At 36.4% G+C, this 22,437-nt stretch overlaps 1 protein-coding gene across 2 annotated transcripts in view; it reads right to left on the reverse strand.

Annotated features, from left to right (window-relative positions):
* Window positions 1-22,437, reverse strand: part of LOC109059136 (plexin domain-containing protein 2-like) — a 47,812-nt gene that overhangs the window by 16,159 nt on the left and 9,216 nt on the right. For both annotated transcript variants that reach the window (XM_042728099.1, XM_042728098.1), the window contains exons 2-6: window positions 6,289-6,467; window positions 3,127-3,273; window positions 2,497-2,566; window positions 887-1,009; window positions 422-540 (exon numbers count right to left, since the gene is read on the reverse strand). In XM_042728099.1, coding sequence (XP_042584033.1) covers window positions 422-540; window positions 887-1,009; window positions 2,497-2,566; window positions 3,127-3,273; window positions 6,289-6,467 — 638 coding nt within the window. The remainder of the gene's footprint in view (window positions 1-421; window positions 541-886; window positions 1,010-2,496; window positions 2,567-3,126; window positions 3,274-6,288; window positions 6,468-22,437) is intronic.

Raw genomic sequence — 22,437 nt, forward strand, 5'->3', positions numbered from 1 at the left:
AATAACTCTCAACAGCATTTACAAGAATGTCTTTGACTACAAGGTTACAATATTTTTTATATATAAATATAATATAAATATTATGCATGTATATATTTGTATAATATAATACATAATACATAAAAATGTTGAATATAATTGATTTATTTGATGATTAAAATGGATTCATTTATTTCACACATGACTGCACATGATTTGTGAAACTGTTGGAATATTTTAATTGTACTGGATACTTTGCCATCACATGGTACCTGACCATGTTTGTATTTTGCAAATTTAAAAGAGAGTGACATTGACACAATCACACAAACTCTGATGGAACAGGAAGTAATCACAGAAAAGCCATGTCACAGACAGAGAGAGAAATTGAAAACAGGATGAAAGACATATGGAGGAAGAAAAGAAAAAATAGCCTTCAGACCTCTTTGTAAGCAAAGACAATCCGTCCATCGCTGTGTAATGTGGCCTGGAAGGTGAAACTTCCTTGATTATAAGAATCCTGAAGATGGACGTGATCCCACTGGACAACCAAAGCAGTTCCTAAGAAACATGCACACATTTATGTAACATGTAAATATAATTTTACATACTAATGAGAATCCATTTTTATTCTCTACTAATAATACAGTTTCAGCTTCTGATCACCTCTGTAAACAAGAGCGTCCGGAAAACAACATGACACATTTGATTTATGGCAAGTCAAGGTACAGTGTTTTTGATAGGTGTGTGTATTTGAAGATGGGAAGGTCTGACAGATATATATATTGGATATTTCTGTTCCAGTATATTTTTCCATTAAATATTTCTGTCAGATAGGAAACCCTCTGTCTCTCTCACACATACACACACACACACACACACACAGCCCAGTGTGTCTGTCTCTTACCATTATCAAAATAGATGACAGTTGAGTTTCTGGAGAGGCTGGGGTCAAAGTTTGCCATAAGTGGAGCGATATATTGTGTTGCTGTCAACATTCGGTGAACCACATCTCCTGTGTAGATGAACCCTGAAAACACACAAACACAAACACACACATCATCTATAAACCTATACCATACATATACATAATATCAAATAATAATAAAAATACATTTCAAATGTGATCTTCGGGATGTAATTAAGATAAAACCACTCATTTTGTTTATGTGAAAAAAAAAGTTTTTTTGGCACCAATGCATGAACATGTGCTTGTCTTTCTACTCTTTATCTCTGTGGTTTCCTCCTTTCTCATCTATGCATCCTGGCAAACAGCCCTGGCCTGTCTCCAAAGTGATTAATACTCTAATTAGCCATATAAATGCCTCCGTCCATCCCACTCACAGAAAGGGGAGAGGACCTTCCACACATACATAATCTAAAATGTGTCTTCAGCATTTGTCTGCTTAAATCAATGCAAATCTTTCCACAGTAATTTAGCCAACCTGGACTAAGCAGACCAACTTTGCTTACCCTGTAAACAGAGCACTTAAAAACTCATTATATTAAATTTAATAAAAGTAAAATAATTAAGACAGGGCTCACTATTATTTGACAACACAAGAAAAGATCAGTTAACTTGTCCTCGGATATCCAAGAAGTGGACCACATGTTAACAATTCGAGGGGGTCAATGTGCCAGCCCATCAATGTGAGTATACCACAATCCAATTTCAATTAAAGGTCTATTAAATACCCATTTGGCACTTTATTTCCACTTCTCAAATATTTTCTCCATTTTTACTCAAAATAAGTCACTTCCAGTTGATATGATATGGGAACAGAGAGAAGAATGTGATCGGAAATCCACTGTCCACTAAATCCACTGTCCTTACTCTTTGGGTTTCTTTATCAATTTTGTCTGATTGAACGAGACAACAGAGTTACTACAAAATGCCTTTGCCAACAAGGCAGGCTATGTGCCCTTAAAGTAAATAAACACTCAGATTTGAATAGTTTAGCAAACATTTTCCAGTTCTGTTTATTACAAATTCTTAAAGCAGGAAAAGTACCTCTTATACAGCGCATTATTTTTCGCTCCTGAAAACACGGCTTCACTGGGAAATTCAGATCACTTGTGTTTCACCGCAGAGAGATGACTGATGTAATTACAGGGAGAAATTATATGGCTGTTTTCTGTCTCTATCTTTCCCTCACTCTCACAGCTTCATCTTAGACACATTCCAGCAGCCAGTGAGTCACATGGACAGCAATCATAATAAAAATCCCCACACATGCCCTCATATCTCCAGCATGCACGGTCAGCTGTTATTAAGAGAAAACCTCTCACAGCTGATAAACACAGCCTGATCCGCTAGAACACTGTGACTCACAGTCAAGCTCTTATGCCTACAAGCAAGAACCAATCAATTATATATTCCTCTTTAAGCTCATGTACATCATATGTTCTGCTTCAGCCGTATAATACTCATATCGCATGAAGGCAGGCAGACGCTCTCTTATAACCTCATCATTGGTTGTGCTGCACACATCACACACAGGAGGACAGTTTACTTACCGCCGGTTGCAACAGTGACCTCTCGCAACAAATGCCCATAAAATGGAAAATCAAAGGAGAGATTGACCCGCTGAGGATGAAAACAAGACCAAGTTTAGCTTGCAATTATAAAAAGATCTAAACAATAAGCAGAATCAATATAAAACTATTAATCGGAGACAGCGAGAGAGAGGCAGTGATTATAATAAAACATACAGCAAGTGTAGATCTAGACAGACTCTATGGACTCATTCTGTGGTCGGCTAAAGCAAACATAACTCTGCTAATAAATTTGACTTCTGTCCTAAATCCATGGTTTGCTTCTCCGCTGTGGTTTCTTTTGTTTGGAAAGTGCAATGTGAGGATATCGCAGTCTGTTCCAGTAATGGGATGGCGACACACCAAAATCTGATCCCATTTCAGAGAAATGTGGCATTTGAGGATCAACACTTGGTCTGTTACTTTCATAACCCACACAAACAGACAAACCCATCCACAAGCGTCAAATAAAAGGATTTTTTTTTTCAAAAAGTGAACAGTAATTGTTCTTAAATGTAGTCATTTGTATCATTTGCATTTCAGAAGATGTGTACTGCTTTCTATTTGTGTATGAGCGATGATGAATGGATGAATAAATGAATGCTGTCTTACCGCTGCTTGTCGGTGTGTATTGGACAGGATGCCATGAATCTTTACCTTCTCCTTGTCCATCTGATCGATATTTACCCATAATTCTTTGCTCATAGGGTCACTGGGGCCATAAGTCTTTGAGGTGTAGTAGTCATGATCTGTGTCCTCCTGTGGAGAGATACCAGACAACCAGTCAGGTTAAAGGACACAATACTTAGTGTCAAGAAAATCATACAGGACTGGAACAGCATGACCGTGTAATTAACAACAGAAATGTTCACTTTTCAGTGAACTATCCCTTTAATAAACACCCCAACACAATCCATATTTGTTTATGGTAGGCTTTTAGCAACCAAGGGTCACAAGCCCTTTCTGATTATCGCAACACAAACAAATACCATTTCAGGTCTTTCAGTATAAAAAACACCCAGATACTCTCCCGAAAGAAAAAATGAAGAGAGGCGTGTTTACAAAAGACTGAGCCAATCTCTGTTTGTTTATATGTATGTAACGCTGAGCACATATTTATGAGGGTCACTAAGAGGTTTCTCAGCAGCACCTGTATAGCTGTCTAGCCTCTGCCTGGAAAAGATGATGATAACAAAACAGCAAAAGGGTCAAGTGAGTTCTTTTAGCCAGTTCTTCATATCCACTTAGGTGAAAAGAACAAGGAGTAAATCATTTCACCAGCTGGGTGAGAGATTTGAGAAAGGGGTGATTGAGACACAAGGTCATAATAAATAAGGCATATACTGTATGTGTTTAGATATGTGTGGTTTAATGTACAGTATGTGAGTGTACACATACAGTACTTGCAATCAGAAGTTCCTTGTACTGTATATATATTTACGAGCAAAAGTGACAATATAAAAACTTTGACGGTTTAACTAAAAAAACAATTCTGCAGGTTACATATGCCAAGCAAATGGACGGAAAATCTGAGTGCCAGGAGAAACACAACCCATGATGACTGCTGATTAGTAACAGCATAATGCTTTGGACAGGGACAGAAGAACATGATCAGCTAACGGAAAGAAAATCAACTTAGAGAAATTGTATCCTTCAATTTACTGACCATTACAAATTATTTTCTACAAAGGCCATCATCAGTGATCCAATTATTATACATCTGTGGCTTTCAAAAAACAAACCAAAATTAATATTTTGTCTAACAATTAGTCTAATGCATGACAAAAACACTTGATCACATGACCAAGGGCTATGAGTGTGACATGATTATTCATGATATATAGAGTAACAGTGTTTCGGATGAACCAAGTTTGAATTTGATTCCGTTCCCTTTTCTCCTCTCCAATCAATTCCTGTCTCTGCTCCACTGTCCTGTCATAATAAAGACAAAAAAGCTAAAAATCTACCATTACGAATATATATGAATTCCTGTATGGACGCATGCTCTGTGAGTGGAAGACATGATGCATGACAAAATAACAATACAAAAGAAGACACTTAGAGCTTGAATGAAATCGCCCCAGACTGATCTATTGTTGTTTACTGAGCAAAGCAAGGCTGTCTGTAAAACCCTACGAGGAAAACACTCGATCATAAATGTCTGCACTGTCTTATCAAACAGCCTGGCACTGAGGAATTCAGCATGGAACTATATGAATAACACAATTCTCATAAAGAAAGAAATGTGTCAAAGTTAAGGAGAGGTGAAAATAAGGTACATAAACTTTGACAGTTTAATCTGTTAAAGTGCAAAAGCAGAGCGACACAGGCTGAAATAAAGCAAACAAAAACCTAAAAGCCTTAACTAAAGCCTGAGGCCATGTCATAAAAAGCTATAGAAATTCAGTCCTTTGAAACTCACAAAATAAAAAATGACAGAAGCACTTTGTTGTGTGTGAAATAAATGATGCACAGGTGTATGTGTCTATGAGTGTTTATACAGGAATGTGTTTGTACATGGGAGCTGGTAGGAGTTCAAACACTAAAACTCCATCACACAGACCTTGTAAAGCAACATCAAAAGAATATGGCAGTGGACAAAAAAATTTGCAACTGCATACTGTATACACACAGAGCTTTGAAGTAATCATCATGTGGCAAATTAATTCAATACTAAAAAAACATGTGCATGATGTTTTTCATATGGTTAAAATGATCACATAGATGGATGTACAACTGCTCATTGTGCACATTAGAGTTTAATTAGCCCAGCCACTGAGGTAAAGCCGAATTTTCAGTAGCCATTACTCCAGTCACCAGCATGGCATGGTCCCTCAGATAGATAGATAGATAGATAGATAAAGCAACATAATGTAGCATTTTTTGTTGTTTGTTTATTTTGTTGTTAAAGCTACATTTTGTTAATAAAGTTTTTTTTTAAGGATATGAAATACCCGTAAAGGCCAGGACACACCAATCCGACTTCAAAGAACTAGCGGCGCCTCGCGTCGGCAGCATTGAACCAAAATCTGCACTTAAACAAACCACACAGACTACAGCCATCAGTAAACTAACACCTGCGTTCTGCGCATGCGTGAGAGCAATTAACTGTCTATATCAGTAGCTATCAATATAAAATATTCGTCGTTTAAAAAGAGAAAGCGAAACAAGGATATACGAGATATACGCAGATATACGAAATTTAAACAAAGCAGAGCTTGCTTACCATTTTGAATATCAATCATGTTGATATTTATTTTAAGCAGCTCATGCTGTTATAAAAATATTTCCATATTGGAATGCTTGGGAAAGATCATGTAACATTAGAACAGCCTTCTGTCTGTGTCGCCTTCATTTACTAGTTTTCAACACTTTCGCCTTAATGCTTGAGCACTGACTTGTTCGCTAAACTCCAATCCATCATTATTTTTGTTTTCTTTGCACACAAGTCATTATTTTTGTTTTTGGACTATTTTATCGATGTACTTTCATAATCAGAAAGCTCTTGGATTTCATTAAAAAATATCTTAAATTGTGTTCAGAAGATGAAGAAGATGAGAGGGTGTTGGGATGAAATTAGGTCTATTAATTAATTTCGGGATTTTGATTTTTATCACCTGGGGTTTGAATTTTCATTTTCACCACCCGGGGTTTGATAACCTGGGTCTGTTTTTTTAAAAGTTGAACTTTCGCACCTCATTTTTAGAACGCTGGAATGGCTGGAAAAAGGCATTCTGTGTGAATGGCCTCTTAGAAAAAAAGTATAAAGGGTACCATTATTTGGGAGCTGTTGTCTGCGTCGTCATTATGAGGCTCAGGCTTCAAACTGTCTTGACTGGCTTTGTTACTTTCCATTGGAAGAGGCTCCAGGAGAAGCCAGCGTCTCCTCCTCAACAGCTCCACAGTGAAATCATCATCCTGTGACCATCCCTGAAGAATTGAATAAGCAGCTCCTGGAACAACACAAAACAACAGTCAATCCTATGAGCATGGGAACATTGTGACATTACATAACACAAAGATTCATTTCGGAAAAAATGATGCTTGTTTCTTTTGAAAATGCAGACTTCCTTCTTCAAAGCTTATTACAAAAAAGGTTTACAGAGGACACGAGAATTGGTTTCATTGCTTGATTATGTCAAATAAAATCCAGAGAAACCTCATTTGTCTCACTACTGGCTCTCACAGTTGAAACATTACACACACGCTTACGCATTTTTTGATTGGTTTATACAGACATAAAAAGCATTACTTTTTCTTTATTTTCCCTCTCTCACAAAAACAGCTCCATGTCCAGATTAACCTGTTTAACTGTAGTCGTAATAAAGAAGATGGTCCAGTGTACTCCTGACACTTGGTCTATTGTTAAACTGAGGCATGGTGTTACAATGATACACCAAACGGCTTCTGTGAGAGCCGAGGGTGAAAGGCAAAGAAACGGTGAGCCAAGAGTCTCAGCCCATCCCAGTCTGCTTTTATTCTTCTTTGGTCTGTATATCACTCTTTATGTGCCTAATTTCTTTCTCTTATTCACCCACAAATACATGCACAGGGCCAACTTCTTATGCAAATCAAGCCTCATGTGATCAGAGTTTAATTAAACCTTCTATTTACTTTGCTCTTTAGTCCTCTCATTTGAAATAAAGATGTGAGAGATGATGGCAGTGTGTACACTGGATATCATGGCAACTGAACATTAAAGGGGAATCACAAAAAGCACTTTATAATGTGATTGAGCAGACTAAACAAAATGGTGGGACCAATGAATCAGCCTGGAATGTGGGTTAGTGCTCTCCGAACACCAGCTTAATCTAAACTAAAAGTCCAGTGCGGTTGTCTGTACAGGTTTAGTCATAATCTTGGTGTTTTTTAGAAGCTGAGGTCCCGTGAGGAAAGCAGGAGAAGTAGTTTAGGCCTCAACAGCTTGGGTTGATCTTCACTCAGATTCCACACAGAGATGACTAATGTCTGGCTAATGCTTAAGAGATAATGTATGCTTAAATACATAAAAACTTTCCTGTGGAATACATGGACTTGTGTGCAATGCATCAGTAAGTTGGGTAGAAATACATTTAGCATTATAGGCATTCTCTACAAAGGGATGAAGGGACAACAGAGACAAAAATTAGCCAGAAAGATTCTAAATTCTCTATCTACTACTCAATACAGCTTGCAGGGTTTGGTCAGTATATGAATATGAACACTTCTGATTAGCATGCAGCAGCTCCTCTTGCCTGAACCAGAGCTCACACTCATCCTCTCTTACTTGCTTTAAACACAATTTAGTTAGTTCCTTATAATAAATGCATTTAGGATAATAAAATATTTAACTGTGATAGAAAGATTGAACCATATGCTCTTCTGTGTAATCCGCACCACAGGCATGCGCAAGGAGTATTCTGATGATGACTTTCATAACTTTTATGGACCTTGACACTGTTTATTTACTTGGCAGTCAATGGGACAGTCTCAAGCCACCAGGTTTTCATCCAAAATATGTTAAAACTGTGTTCTGAAGATGAACAGAGCTTTTACGGGTTTGAAACGACATGGGGGTAAAGTGATTAATGACAAAATTTTCATTTTGGGATGGAGTATCCCTTTAAAAAGCATTTATTTGATGCTTTTTATTTGATGTATTTGTTTTGATCAATTTAATGCATCATTGCTGAATAAAAGTATTCATTTACATCATTTATAAAGTATTAACACTCTTTGATTTGTATCATATTGTTAATTCACAATTTGTGTAGTGCCAAACACAAAACTCCTCCTCGATACAATGCTCCTCTTTTGGGATCTTATTTCAAGAAATTTCAAGAAACCCTTCTGGATATAAGACTGAGTTCTGGAAACAGGATCTTAATTTCCTGCAGATATATTCCTCTGATAATCCCAGCAAACATCTCTTCATTCATGTGAGCATCTAATCGGTTCTCTGCACTGAAAAACGATCCAAGTGAGAATGAAAGGGGAAAAAATGCACAACTTGTAGAATGCACTTTGTTTCCAAATCATCATGGTCTACTGTTCCTCCTTTAAACCCTCGATGTGAGAAAAGATTCCCAGAGCCAAGTCCTTCTGTAAAGCCCATTATACATAACAGGTCAATGAGGATTTAGAGAGGCGGCTGTCACTGACTTTTATTGTCGCTGAGTGGAAATCAGTGTCTGCTCGTGACATGCTTTGAAAAGCCACCGCAGCAGGGACAGGATCTCTTTCTCTCATGCTTGTGCTTTCTTTTTGCTGCGAAACTAAATCCAGTCCCACATTTCCCTCTCTTTCTCTCGTTCCTCATCCTCTGAGTGGAAGGTACCTTTCTTTTCAGCTCTTAAGATGTCCATGAATGAATGAATGAATGAATGAATGAATGGAGGCCAAGCTATACATACAGATGATGCGACAAAAACATTGCACTACAAAAACTTTCCTCAAAAAATCTTTCAAACCAATAACATGTATGGAAGTTAAATGTAATTAATATTTTCATAAAATGTATATTCTAATTGGAGGAAAGGAAGAAGAACAGGTGTGTGTGTGTGTTACTCATAAGAAGGGAGAATGTGTATCTTTATGTGTATATATAAATGACAGACAAAAGAAAGAGAAAGAAGGAGGGAGAAAAATTTACCCACAAATGTGAATTTCCCTCCAGTCATGTCTAAAATGATTAAAATGACTGATATATTACTCCTAATTAATCTGAGGAGGACAGCCGGAGGGAGAGAACAAAAGGAAAACGGTGCAAAACAAAAGTTAATAGACCACATGCATTTATCTTGAGTCACTGCTCTGGAACAAAAGAAAACATAAAAAAGTAATATGAGGTACCAATGTATAAAAGAAAGAAAGGGGGTTGTGTTGGGGGGGGGGCTGCTGGGGTTATGGGGTTCAAAACCATTCACAGGGCACTTTAAAGTTCAAAACCATTACTAACACTCCAATATACTGTACATTGTATGAGACTAGCTACTAGCTACAGAAGTCTAGAAGAGTTTGATTGATTGGCTCACTCTCTCTCTCTCTCTGGGAATTGTTACTAGCTACAGAAGTCTAGAAGAGTTTGATTGATTGGCTCACTCTCTCTCTCTCTCCAGCCACTATATGAAGCAATATTTTAGATTCATTGCACACCATGAAATATTTCAGTCTTCTCTGCTTCTCCTTGTTTTTTGCATGTAGTTCTTGAAAAATTAGAATTTTTTTATAAAAAAATTAGCATATCATGACAAAGGTTCTCTAAACGAGCTATTAACCTAATCATCTGAATCAACTAATTAAATCACCTGCAAAAGATTCCTGAGGCTTTTAAAAACTCCCAGCCTGGTTCATTACTCAAAACCCAATCATGGTAAGAGGTTTAACCCAGAAGGCCATCATTGACATATGAATTTCTGAAGACGAATAGGCCTAGTGAGTGCCATCAGTCCAACCTCTGGGACAGGTCTGTGGGAAGGAAAAAGTGTGGCAAAAAAACGCTGCTGCACACGAGAAGAGGTGACCGGACCCTGAGGAACATTGGGGAGAAGGACCGATTCCAGACCTTGGGGTACCTGCGTAAGCAGTGGACTGAGTCTGGAGTAAAACATCCAGAGCCACCGTGCACATGCTTTTGAGCGGCAGAAGCGCCTGATACAGAGAAGCAGCACTGGACTGTTGCTCAGTGGTCCAAAGTACTTTTTTCGGATGAAAAGCAAAGTTTTGCATGTCCATTCTGAATCAAGGTGCCAGAGTCTGGAGGAAGAAGAAGGAAATGCCAAAATGCCTTGTCAAGTACCCACAGTATGATGGTCTTTGCCAAAGGTTTTATCAAGGGCAGGGTCATGCAGCTGCAGGAGATTTTGGAGCACTTTCATTATCTGCTGAAAAGCTTTATGGAGATGAAGATTTCGTTTTTCAGCACGACCTGCTCAACAGTGCCAAAACCACAGGTAATGTGTTTACTGACCATGGTATTACTGTGCTCAATTGCAGCAACGCTCCTGACCTGAACCCCATAGAGAATCTGTGGGATATTGTAAGAGAAAGTTGAGAGACGCAAGATCCAACACTCTGGATGAGCTTAAGGCCGCTAAAGCATCCTGGGCCTCCATAACACCTCAGCAGTGCCACAGGCTGATTGCCTCCATTCCACGCAGCATTGAAGCAGTCATTTCTGCAAAAGGATTCCAGACCAAGTATTGAATAACTAGAACATAAAAGGTTGACTTTTTTTGTATTAAAAAACACTTTTCTTTTATTGGTCGGAATGAAATATGCTATTTTTTTGAGATTTTTTTGGAATTTTGGGTTTTCATGACTTATGCCAAAATAGTATTAAAACAATAAAAGACCTGAAATATTTCCAGTGGTGTGCAATGAACTAAAATATATGAAACTAATTTTTATCATTACATTATGGGAAAATGAACTTTTTTCACAACTAATTTTTTCTGTATATGAAGCAGACATTAGTGTGTGTAATTACAGAGAAGAGCCACTATATGAAGCAGACATATTAGCCACTAGGAGACACACAAACACCTCTATATATGAAAAAATATCTGACCATGCCATCCATCTTTATCAAACCTGAACCCAAAATAAATTCACTTTATATATCTTTCAAAGGTTTGGGGCTAGTAAGAGTATTTTTTTTGAGAGAAATTAATACTTTTATTCAGCAAGGCACATTCAGTTGATCAAAAGTGACAGCAAAGGCATTTGTAGTGTTATATTTGTATAGTTTTCAAAGGTTATTTAGTTTTTTTTTTGATGTTTTTTTTTTTAGTAATGATCAAAGTAAAATAAGGGAAGGTGTAATGTTTCACAAGCACAACTGCTTTTGTCATAATAAAATAAATGTTACTAACTTAAAGAAAATCATTATATTAAAATGATTTAAATACTTAGTTTTACTGTAACTGATATTAGTTTTACTTTCAGACTATGGGACAGACTAAATTTCGGTTTAAATGGTTAGTTTTACTGTACAGAAAAACCCTTACAGACTATGGGACAGAATGGATTTATTTAGTTCAATGAGTATTTAGAAGAATGGTTTTACATAGTTATGTGTGTTTTTAAGTAAATGTGTTTGTTATTGTGAAGTTTCAATCATATACCACTAAGGATATATTTAGCTCAAGTATTTTAAAATCTTTGAAAGGGACATCCTCCTATAATTATGATATGGTTTATATATGTTTGTAACAAAGTGTTCACAGACAATTATTCACAATACGCATGCTGAGTATTGATGTGCATTAAAGGTGAATTGGGTTACTGGTTTCAGCAGTGGCTGGAAAAACATATCCGTCTCAGAGAATTTACATTACAACTGGACAAGGTACACATACTGTACCAGGAGAATTTCATGGAAAGATGCCTTTTCTACTTTGTATCAGTATGACTGATTGTGTTACATAATTGAGTGATGTGTATGTACTTGAGTGCAAGACCCAGAATGACTTTGTAATCTTTTCTAGTGTTTGTGTCTGGATGATAGTCTGCGTACATTATATGGTCTGTGGCTGACAGTAATGACAGAATACAGATTGCTGGCTTTGCCCTAGGGTGATATAAGGTTTCGTTTACTAACCATTCACACAGAGAGGTATACTTAACCCAGCTAAACACTGGCCTCTAAACCCATGCTCAAACCACACACAGCTTCAGACCATCAGTTTTAGTACAATGCTGTGATGGATAGAATGAAGACAAGTTTAACTTCACATCTGTTTATATAATTCATCTATTAAAGGATGGCACTAGCCATGTGAGTGCCAGGGAACACATAGAGTGCATGTAGCCAAGTAAATGTAAAATGTGATATAAACATTCCCTCCACATGCACTGACAACTCTATCAGTTCTTTTGACTTCACACTGACACCAAATTTCTTTGCCCTTGTTTCACAAACCCCTGTGTGATTGCTTGCTTTAATCTTAAACACAGAGCCGTGTACTGTACCTCTAAAACACTGAACACATCAATCAAAAGCAGAGTTCATATGAAGCAGTCGTTTGTGTGCACAGCGCATGTATAATTAAAAGTATTCATCCCATGCTCAACGGCTTTTAATTAATGTCCTCCTCACCGTTTATCCTCATCTGTCTCCTGCTCTCTCACCTGGGTCATTCTCTTGCATTGCTCAGTCACACCAGTAATTTTTTTTCAAAAGCCTCTATTTCCTTTGACCTGCCGAACATCCTGCTAATTTAAAGTGCTAATGAGTGGAAGGTGACATTAGAACATAAAAGGATAAACACATGAATAGTGTGTGTGTGTGTGTGTGTGTGTGTGTGTGTGTGTGTGTGTGTGTGTGCAGGAGGATGAATGTCCAGCATACATACACATATACAAAAACAGAATAATTCATTTTTATGAAATTACTAATACACTGTAGAATAAACAGAATCAAATGTCAAATACACACTGACAAAGAAGAATAGTCAGTGTGCCATTAAAGGTCAGCATTGTACATGATAAAGTTTATGATAAAGTTGCTCTTTAGGCCACTGGTTGATTCATTTGCCACAAGCATTTGATTTGCAGGGACAAGCATTTAGATATTTAGAAATGTCAAAGATATGACCTCAGTTTTGAGCCGACATAGCATGTACTGTATATCAGTAAAGTCATTCCTGTAATCCCCTCTTCACATAAAAGCTTCAGCTGACAGGCAAATGCAATTAACTAAATGAGTGTAGAGCCATAAAGGAGTGTTTATCTCAGAAAGAACATACTCACACCCAAAATTATACAATACGATACAATGTAATGTTTTTGTTCAACAATTTCATTGGTTCAACTGAAACCAAAAATAATCTTTATTTAAAAATCAATTAATTAATCAAATGTATTTTTATTTTCAAATTTAAGTTGTATATATAACATTTACATTTATGCATTCAGCAGATGCTTTTATCCAAAGCGACTTACAGTGCACTCAGGCTAACATTTTTTACCTAACATGTGTCCCCTGCGAAGCGAACCCACAACCTTTTGCACTGTTAACACAATGCTCTACCACTGAGCCACAGGAAATGCTCTATTGAGTCACTATGGCAAATTCTTTGGTTTCCTTGGTTCATTGTTGGTTGTAATTTGTGTTTTAAGTGCACATTGTTACATTGGCTTGGATACCCTGTGTTTATTCTTTGATTAAAAAAATCTTGTGTTGGAAACTTTGGACCTGTCTTCATCTTTGGAACCTTAAGAGTGTGACAAATTGCACCTAAGGAAGCTTTATATCAAATTTTAATGATATTCTACTCCAATTTGTTTCCTGAAATACAAATATTTCAACATAGGCTCATACATGCCTCTATATACATTTCTGCAAAACTATATATCACTGCAGTGTCCAATGAACACTAGAGGCAGTAAACCTCCAACAACTTTTATTCCTTTTCACACAAAGTATGATTTACAGGTACAGAGTTTTGATTTATAAAGGCTAATTTTCACACAATTGCTTGCAGAATATATGTTATGACTTCAAAACAATTTTAACATCCTGCGCGATTTGTCGTCACATATACAGCTTCATATGCATGAGTTTTCTAAATTCAGTAGGTTTGCTCATTAACTCACGCGATAAAGTTGCACTTGAGTGATGAAGAGATCCGTGAAAGAACCCCTTGAAACTACAGTTCGACAAAACAGCTCAAATCCGCACAAGGAAGTTTACATAGTATGGCTGCATCAACAGCAGGTGGATCCCTATGTCTTGTGACATCATACTGGTAGCCCGCACAAGGAAGTTTACATAGTTTTGTTTTGTCTTTATTAGGTGGATCACTTTGTTTTTTGATATAATACAATATCATGTATGGTGTCTTTCCTAATAAACCACTTTCTTCATAAAATAATTACAGTGACTGCATCAACAGCAGGTGGATCCCTATGTCTTGTGACATCATACTGGCAGGGTAATTGTATTCTTATGCATATTACACAACAGTACCTCAGGCAGCGTAATAAAAGTGAAGTACTGAATGTGTGTTTTAGTGCCACTCTCTGAACATTTCACTTTGAAACTGCTGCAAAACATGCAGTAAGGTACATAATTGTTACAGATAATCAGTAATAATCAGTGTTTTGAACATATTGGTTAAATGAATGATTCAATGACTCACTAATAAAGACAGTCACTTGTCACCACTCTAGTGATGGGAAGTTTGGATCATTTTACTGTCTCTCATTCATCAAAATGAACAAATCTTTATTCAAATAATTTTGTTCATTTAAAAGGCTTTATACTTTTAACAGCCGAATTCTCTGAACACATCCACCTACGCAATCTTGATCATATTCTGAATTAAGAAATCATTATAACACAGCCAAAGATAATTTACTAACCTACTCACAGAATAATGTAACCTGCAAAAAAAAGTCCCAACACTACTATTCACTCACTACCTGGAGCCCAGGAATCGATTATGTACTGTACTGAGGAGCTCAATTATGTTTATGTGTAAGGTTTAGTACAAGGGACTTGTGGTCCTTGAGCTAAAAGTCACGAGTGGCCTTGTCCTACACCATTAATTCAACACACACCCACATACCGTTTCAATTATGAACTATGTCTGGGTGAACTATTCCTTTAAAGTAACATCCTCTGATTGTTCGTACTAAAGGTTATTTGTGGTAAACACATGAACAGCTTGAGAGTTCATTACTGTATGGACTGCTGTGCTGCTATAGCTTTCTAGCACAGTGTGCCCACGCTTCTCTGCTCTAATATCTACCTCATTACAATGAGCTTCACAGAAGGAATGAAGGCCCCTACATTTTTAAAAAGGTACTTCAACAGTCCTTTGGATGACAAATGTTTCTAAGTAGAGCCATTAACATTCAAAGGACCCCCTGTAAGCCAAAAGGGTTCTCTGCAGCTCCACATGGTTCTTGGCATATCAACTCCTTTTTAGTCTTTTAGCTTCTTTAGGTTCCTGGGTTCAACAAAATTCTCTGATCAAATATGACAAGGTTTAGGAAACCTTATATTTTGCAAAGTTATATTTTGGAGTGACTAGTTTGACTTTTCTATTAGCCAGCTGTGTTATATTACAATGATGCATGCAAAAATGTTAATTCTTGTTTTATTATAACTATATGTGCACATACACTATCTTTTACAACTACCATTACAATATAAACCTGAACATAGGAGCCCTTTGTATGTCATATTGTGGTTCCATATTTTTATCCCAGCCCTTTGTAAGGTGTTGTTTTAACCCCGTTCCAAAGGGTTTTAAATATATTTTCCTTCTTTAAGAACAGAAAGCCAATCTATTTTCTTTAGACGTTTAACCTTAAGAGAAGATCTAGGACTTATCTTCACTATCATCCCACAGGCATGCAGGAAGCTACAATAGCACATTGTATGGCAGGAACAATCAAACCATACCTCTCTTGACAGTAGGAAATCTCCTTTTAAAATTACATTTAACTTGTTATCAGGTAGAGGTTGAATGCTGTACTGCATACAGATGTATTTGTATGTTGCACTAGTGGCATTTTCCTTCCACATATGGGAGAGTAACTGATTTTCATATACACATCAGTCACCCAACTGAAGAAGACCAAATCACCTTCTGTTTTCTGTGTTTAAAATTTACTCTAACAGCAATGCTCAGTGCAGGCTATATAAAAATCCTTTTAAGGAATCCACAAGAACAGACAAGAGTGCTGTCATTTCCTGTTTTTAAAGAGCCCAAGAGTTAAACCCAGCAGACATTTCACTCTCTCGCTTACTGACACACACACACACACACACATGTTTATTAGGGCTGTAAAAGGAAGATGGCTGGTCTGGGATGAAACAACCTCACCCTGCATGTCTCATTCATCTCCCTCTCAGCAGCTCAAATTGTGTTCATACTTGCCGTGTGATTTGTTTATACGTATGTTCACATTATGAGTGTGTGTAAATAATGTTAATGGTAGTGATTAAATTGTTGTGGACAAAATGAAAAGTTAAAGAAAATGGATAACTTTTTGCCGTGTAAATAACTAAGCACACTCACATTCCAGAATGTTTGACTGATGAATTAATGACATTTTCCATGAAATCACATGTTCAGATTAAATAAAAAAAAAGAATAACGGAATGGAAGAACTGATCTGTTTCTATGAAAGCCAAAAATCTTGATTACATCTGCTTGTTGGCCCATCAACAACAATCATCCAAACATATCTTGTTTTCTCATGGCTACAACCAAAGCAGCAAAGTGACTATTTCTATTTTGTTTTAATAGTACTCCACCTATGCATTCTAGTTCATTTTCCTCTGTGGTCTGACTAGTAAAATGACAAGTCACAGCAAGTAGTTAACAGTACTAGCATTACTATTAGCTGTACAACTGGTATGTACGGTGTACTTTATACTGTATCTTCGGTGACTAAATATCTCATTTTTCTTTCAAAGACTGCCATCAATTTTAAATGATATCTAAAGTCAGTACATAGTAAAAATAAAAATTCAGTACATATAAGAGTTTTAAAAGTAATTTTGCTGGTCTTACCCTAGTCTGAGCGAAGCAGCAAACTGACTGTTATTTTATAATATATGTTATTTTATATTAACGGACTGTTATTTTATAACATTATAATTTGCATGCAGTGCTCCAACATACTGTATAGAGCAAGAGTGCTTTGGACGACCCATTCCCTGCTGTTCCTACTTCTCCATAAAGGCATAGATGTCATAAAAACATGATGTCTTAAAATCTTAAAAGACAACTTTGTACAATAAAAATGGAGTGAGGAAAGACTGTAAATGTATATTGTTTTGTTGGCACTGCACTGTACCTCAGGCGAGGCACATCTGATTCACAAGGATCTTCCCTCAACTAGCAACTTCAAAGTGGATTTCTTGGTTGCTATGCTCATTTCCTCTGAGAAACCGATAGACCTCACAACACATGGCCCAGATTTGCACTCACACAGCCTGGTCCTATTAAAGCATGTTTCAACATCTCAGTTTATGACGCGTACCAACTTAAAAGCCCTTTAATGGTTCTTTTAAACATTTAACACTCCTCCAGGGTAATGTCAACGTAAATTATAATGAAAATGTAAATATTCACACCAACTTTAAAGGGTTAATTCACCCAAAAATAAAAATGCTGTCATTAATTACTCACCCTCATGTAGTTCCAAACCCATAAGACCTTCGTTCATCTTCAGAACACAAATTAAGATATTTTTGATCATATCTGAGAGCTCTCTGACCCCATAGACAGCAATGCAACTGTAATGTTCCCAGGTCCACAACGGTAGCAAGGACATCAGTAAAACAGCCCAGGTGACATCAGTGGTTCAACCTTCATTTTACGAAGCTACGAGAGTACTTTTTGTGCGCAAAGAGAACAATAATTACATAATTTATTCAACAATTCTTCTCCCTGAGTTACCATCTTCCGTCACTTTGGAGAGTATCCACTGAATGTTATCAACATAATCAGCGTTGTTTACGTTCAGCATGCGTGAAAGTAAACAATGCTGATTATTTGCTGTCTATTGAGGGTCAGCGAGCTCTCAGATTTTGTCAAAAATATCTTAATTTGTGTTCCGAAGATGAATGAAGGTCTTATGGGTTTGGAACTTCATGAGGGTGAGTAATTAATGACAGAATGTACTTTTTTAAAATTATTATTATAAAGGATTTTCAAATAACAAAAACACTAACAATAAAAAATTAAATAGCACATCCCTCAAAATATTTATATACCTGCTTAATTTAAACAAAACTTGTCAGGAAGGAAAGAGCCAAAGCTCTCTTAAAATAAAAGTTCAGAGTTTTTATAAAAAAAGAGTGGAGAGTTTCCCAAAGTCTCAGAATTTACATTTTTGGGTGAACCTACCCTTTAAACACAAATCACTGGTTACTGAATCATCACATGAATCACTTACTGAATATCATGTGCTGCTTGAAATTAAGCAAGAACTGTTTTGTGTACCGCAGTTTCATAATACCTTAGTAAAAGTTCAATTAAAATCAGCATCATTACTGGCTGGTTGTTTTAAAGACAACATTTACCTACAGAGTTTGTATAATAAACTACATTTTAATTTTAATTTAAACAATATTAAACTATGAATTAAAATACTTGAAACACTATGATTTTTTAATATACTGTTACTGTATAGTAATGCACCAAAGTTAGGACATTTGAACAGTTTGAACTGATGCAAAAGCAGTATTCTGTAGGAAACAGTGACTCATGAAATGCACACCAAAAATGTGTTTTTGGCTTGACACCCTTGACATCTGCAGTTAAACAGATTAATACGAAACGCCCTCCACACCAGCTGCTGTTGAACACAGACAGAGACCTTCTCTCATATATCATAACAATTACTAAATGCTCCCTAATGTCTTGTGACCGAACACATCTGGACACACATAATAATGCATTAAATGAAACATTCTGGCCTGGTTAGCAAGACGTGTAAGTTCCCCCAACTTTTTTTTTCTTTTGCTCTTGTTGTGAGCTGCTGTATCGGTCTGGTTTCTGACCTCTTTTCTTTGTGAGTTTTGTGTTTGTTTTACTTCTGGGGATACAGCTAAATGTTTTCATGAAGTACATCTGTCAGGGGTCACCACAGGACTCTCCACTGAATATATCAAATCTGTACCTGACCAGTGTTTTTCAGACCAATGCAAAATAAAAACTGACAGTTTTACCCGACAGTGACTTGATTCAGCTTTAGCTGTATTTACGAGTGTAAATGTGTGAAAGAGGGATGTCGGCTCTCTCTAACACGTTAAAACAATTCACATGACATTAGCAGCACTTATGTGCTCAAGATCAATGAAACTTGGTAGACCATTGAGTTAACAGCATCACCACAGGAAATAATCAATAATACCCTTCAAACTCAAAGCACCTGAAAAGATTACTGGACCAGAGAAGGCCCCTGCAAACTGAATATATAAAGAAAGTCATACAGGTTTGGAACGACATGAGGTATGCATAATACACAAACACCAGAAGATCCCACAGCTATAGCTTCCTCTATTTCAGCCAAATAACTAGACGTCAAGGTTATGTAACATTTCTTCAATCATGGCTGTATGCATTTTCTAGTGTAGTTAGTTGGCATCACACTGACATGAACCCTGACCTCCCGCCAAGAACAGAGAGTGTACTATGCATAATTTATTCGAAATTAACATGTCAGACTTAATTTTATTGTGCTTGAAAAGTGTCAGCGGGGGCACAGCACAAAAAAGCATGTTCATTACGCTCAATTAGGTTTCACTGATTAAATTATCCTAGAAACATAAACCCTCAATACTCCACAACACGCACAACTATTAGCTTGTAACACTGAGCTAGCTCTAAGATCAAAAGAATGATAAAAACAACTGTGGGCCATCACAATTAGTCTAATCTTAAAACATATGACTAGATAATTAAGCTAAACTTTGGCCACTTGTAATGGTGCTTGAGCATCTTTAGTTGGATATGAAAAGTGAGTTTTCACAGCTAAACAAGTTGATAAAATCACTATACTGATAACAGAATACAATGAACATAAAGGAAAAGAGTACTAAAATATTAAAAAGTCATCATGAGCTAAATTTAGTTGATAATAGAAGGTTTATCACTGTAGGTTATACAAAATAGATTCACACACCAGTTATGGATGATGCTGTTGACTGCCTTGGGAAAACGTGTTGTGAAAATAATATCCTTGGGGCTGTTCAAGCAATTCAGACACTCGCCCACAAACCCTGAGACAGCACAGTTGGGTCTCTCTTTTATCTCCCACCCCCATTACTGTGTACAACAAGACATTTGGTAATGAGCGATAACTGTGAGTATGTAGATGGGCAGTGGGCCTCCCTTAGCACAAGTGCTCTGTCTGCCTCCAACCGCAATGTCACAATAACACGAAACTATATTAATTCCTAATGAAATGTAAATTGGGGCTGCAGAGAAAATGTCAGCAAATCTACAGCATAATTGTGCAAATTCATTTGTTTGTAAATAAAACATAAATGTACATTTATTAAACCTCACATTTATTAATTCATTTACATGCATTAATTAAAAATGTGCACTTATGCATTCCCTGTGAAACAAACCCATGACCCTGTTGTTGAGCCATGCTCTGCTGTTGAAGTTACAGTGCTGCATATAATAATGTAGCTATAACAGATGGATATATTGGAATCAGTGATTTTGGTTTCGGATGAGGGGAACACTTGCCAAGATTAGAGTGAACTGAGCAAAACAACTGCCAATATGGTAGATGTGTTCTCATAATTCATGTTTTATCATCCCCAGTTATTAAAAACATACAACCAGCTAATAAATAGTTCACTATATATAGGGATCTTAAAGTGCTCAAAACAAGCAGATGTTGCAAACGCTCTAATGATCACTTCATGATCTTCAAAACATGAGGAGGTCAATTCATTTGGTGCTTATATAGTTTAGATTTAATTAATTGGGTGTAAAACACTAGTTCCAATGTATGAGACACTTATTCTAAAATACTGCATTCAAACTGCACAATTCATTTTTTTTGTTTGCTTAAAGAATTATTATAATGGTGTTTTTTTTTGTTTGATGATGATGGGGGTTTTTTCTTATAGAAATACTCATGAGCATTAAGTATAATGTGTTATGCTTCACAGCTCTGCAGATCAGAGTGTTTTTGTCTGTTTCTGCTAAAGTGAATTTCCCTTAACCAACAAACACACACCCACCACTCATACAGTACATACACTCCCTAAAACACACACACATACACAGTTCCAGTTGCAGAAACACAAAGCTTTATTGTTAAAGTCTGAGTTAGTCATAGCCCACACAGTCCTGTTAAGGCTTGCATGCAGCTGAAAACACCATCATGAACATGAGTCGGGAATTTATGTGCTACTGAGAGACTGAACATATTATTTTGAAAAATTACTTTAAACATTTTAGGCAAAAATAAACAGTTAAGAGTTTATTAATGCCAAAAATACATAAGGTTTGGGGAAAAAGATTTAATAACCCTACTAGCCCTACGAGCATTAAATGAAAAGGCAAAAATAATTACTGTTTTCAAACAGGTTTCACAAACACTGCCCAGTCTGCCATCGGTCAGCCAAACAGACAGTCATGCCCCAAACTCACACTATTAAGTCAATGTAGCTGCATTGGACTGGTAAGGATGCTTAAACAAATAGACCAATGTTTTGAAAATGCCATGGGCCATTTGGTGTTAGCTATTTTTGATGAAATATTAGCAACCAGAGACATTCATGTCTAGTACAAGGGTGTGGTGTTTTGTTAGTTCTTGTTAAAGTGCTGCTTTTAAAAACCACTGTCTCTCTGGACTATGATCTATGTGTTTGAGAATGCGGAGAAAGACAAAATCGAAATCTGCAAGGACATATACTACTCTTTCTGTGATCTTCTAAATTGCACCTCATTTAAAAACTCAACAGAGAAGTGACAACCATATTGAGCTGTATAAGAGGTACACAAAGTATATAACAATATAAGTCCATTATCTTTAGATGAACTCTGGCAAACTTTGTCAAATTTTATACTTAAGAAATTCTCCAAAATATTGTAATAAATATTGAAATGACTCTAGATCAGGGATATTCAAACTATTTGATGTCAAGTACCTCCTATGATGATCTCTTTGTGAAGAAGCACCTTCCTAAAATATTTAGGTAGCTTTATGTTTTTCTGTATTATATGTACTTATACTGTGTGTGTATGAGTATAAAATAGCACTTTACATTATAAAAACATCAAAACATTCGTTTGTGGTTGGGTTTATGTTTTGAATGATGTCTAATGCTATATATATATATATATATATATATATATATATATATATATATATATATATATATATATATATATATATATAGCATTAACTTACTAAGTTCATTAACAGACCAAAAGTTTGGAAACATTACTA

Source organism: Cyprinus carpio, chromosome B7, assembly GCF_018340385.1.
Source record: "Cyprinus carpio isolate SPL01 chromosome B7, ASM1834038v1, whole genome shotgun sequence".
Lineage (NCBI taxonomy): Eukaryota > Metazoa > Chordata > Actinopteri > Cypriniformes > Cyprinidae > Cyprinus > Cyprinus carpio.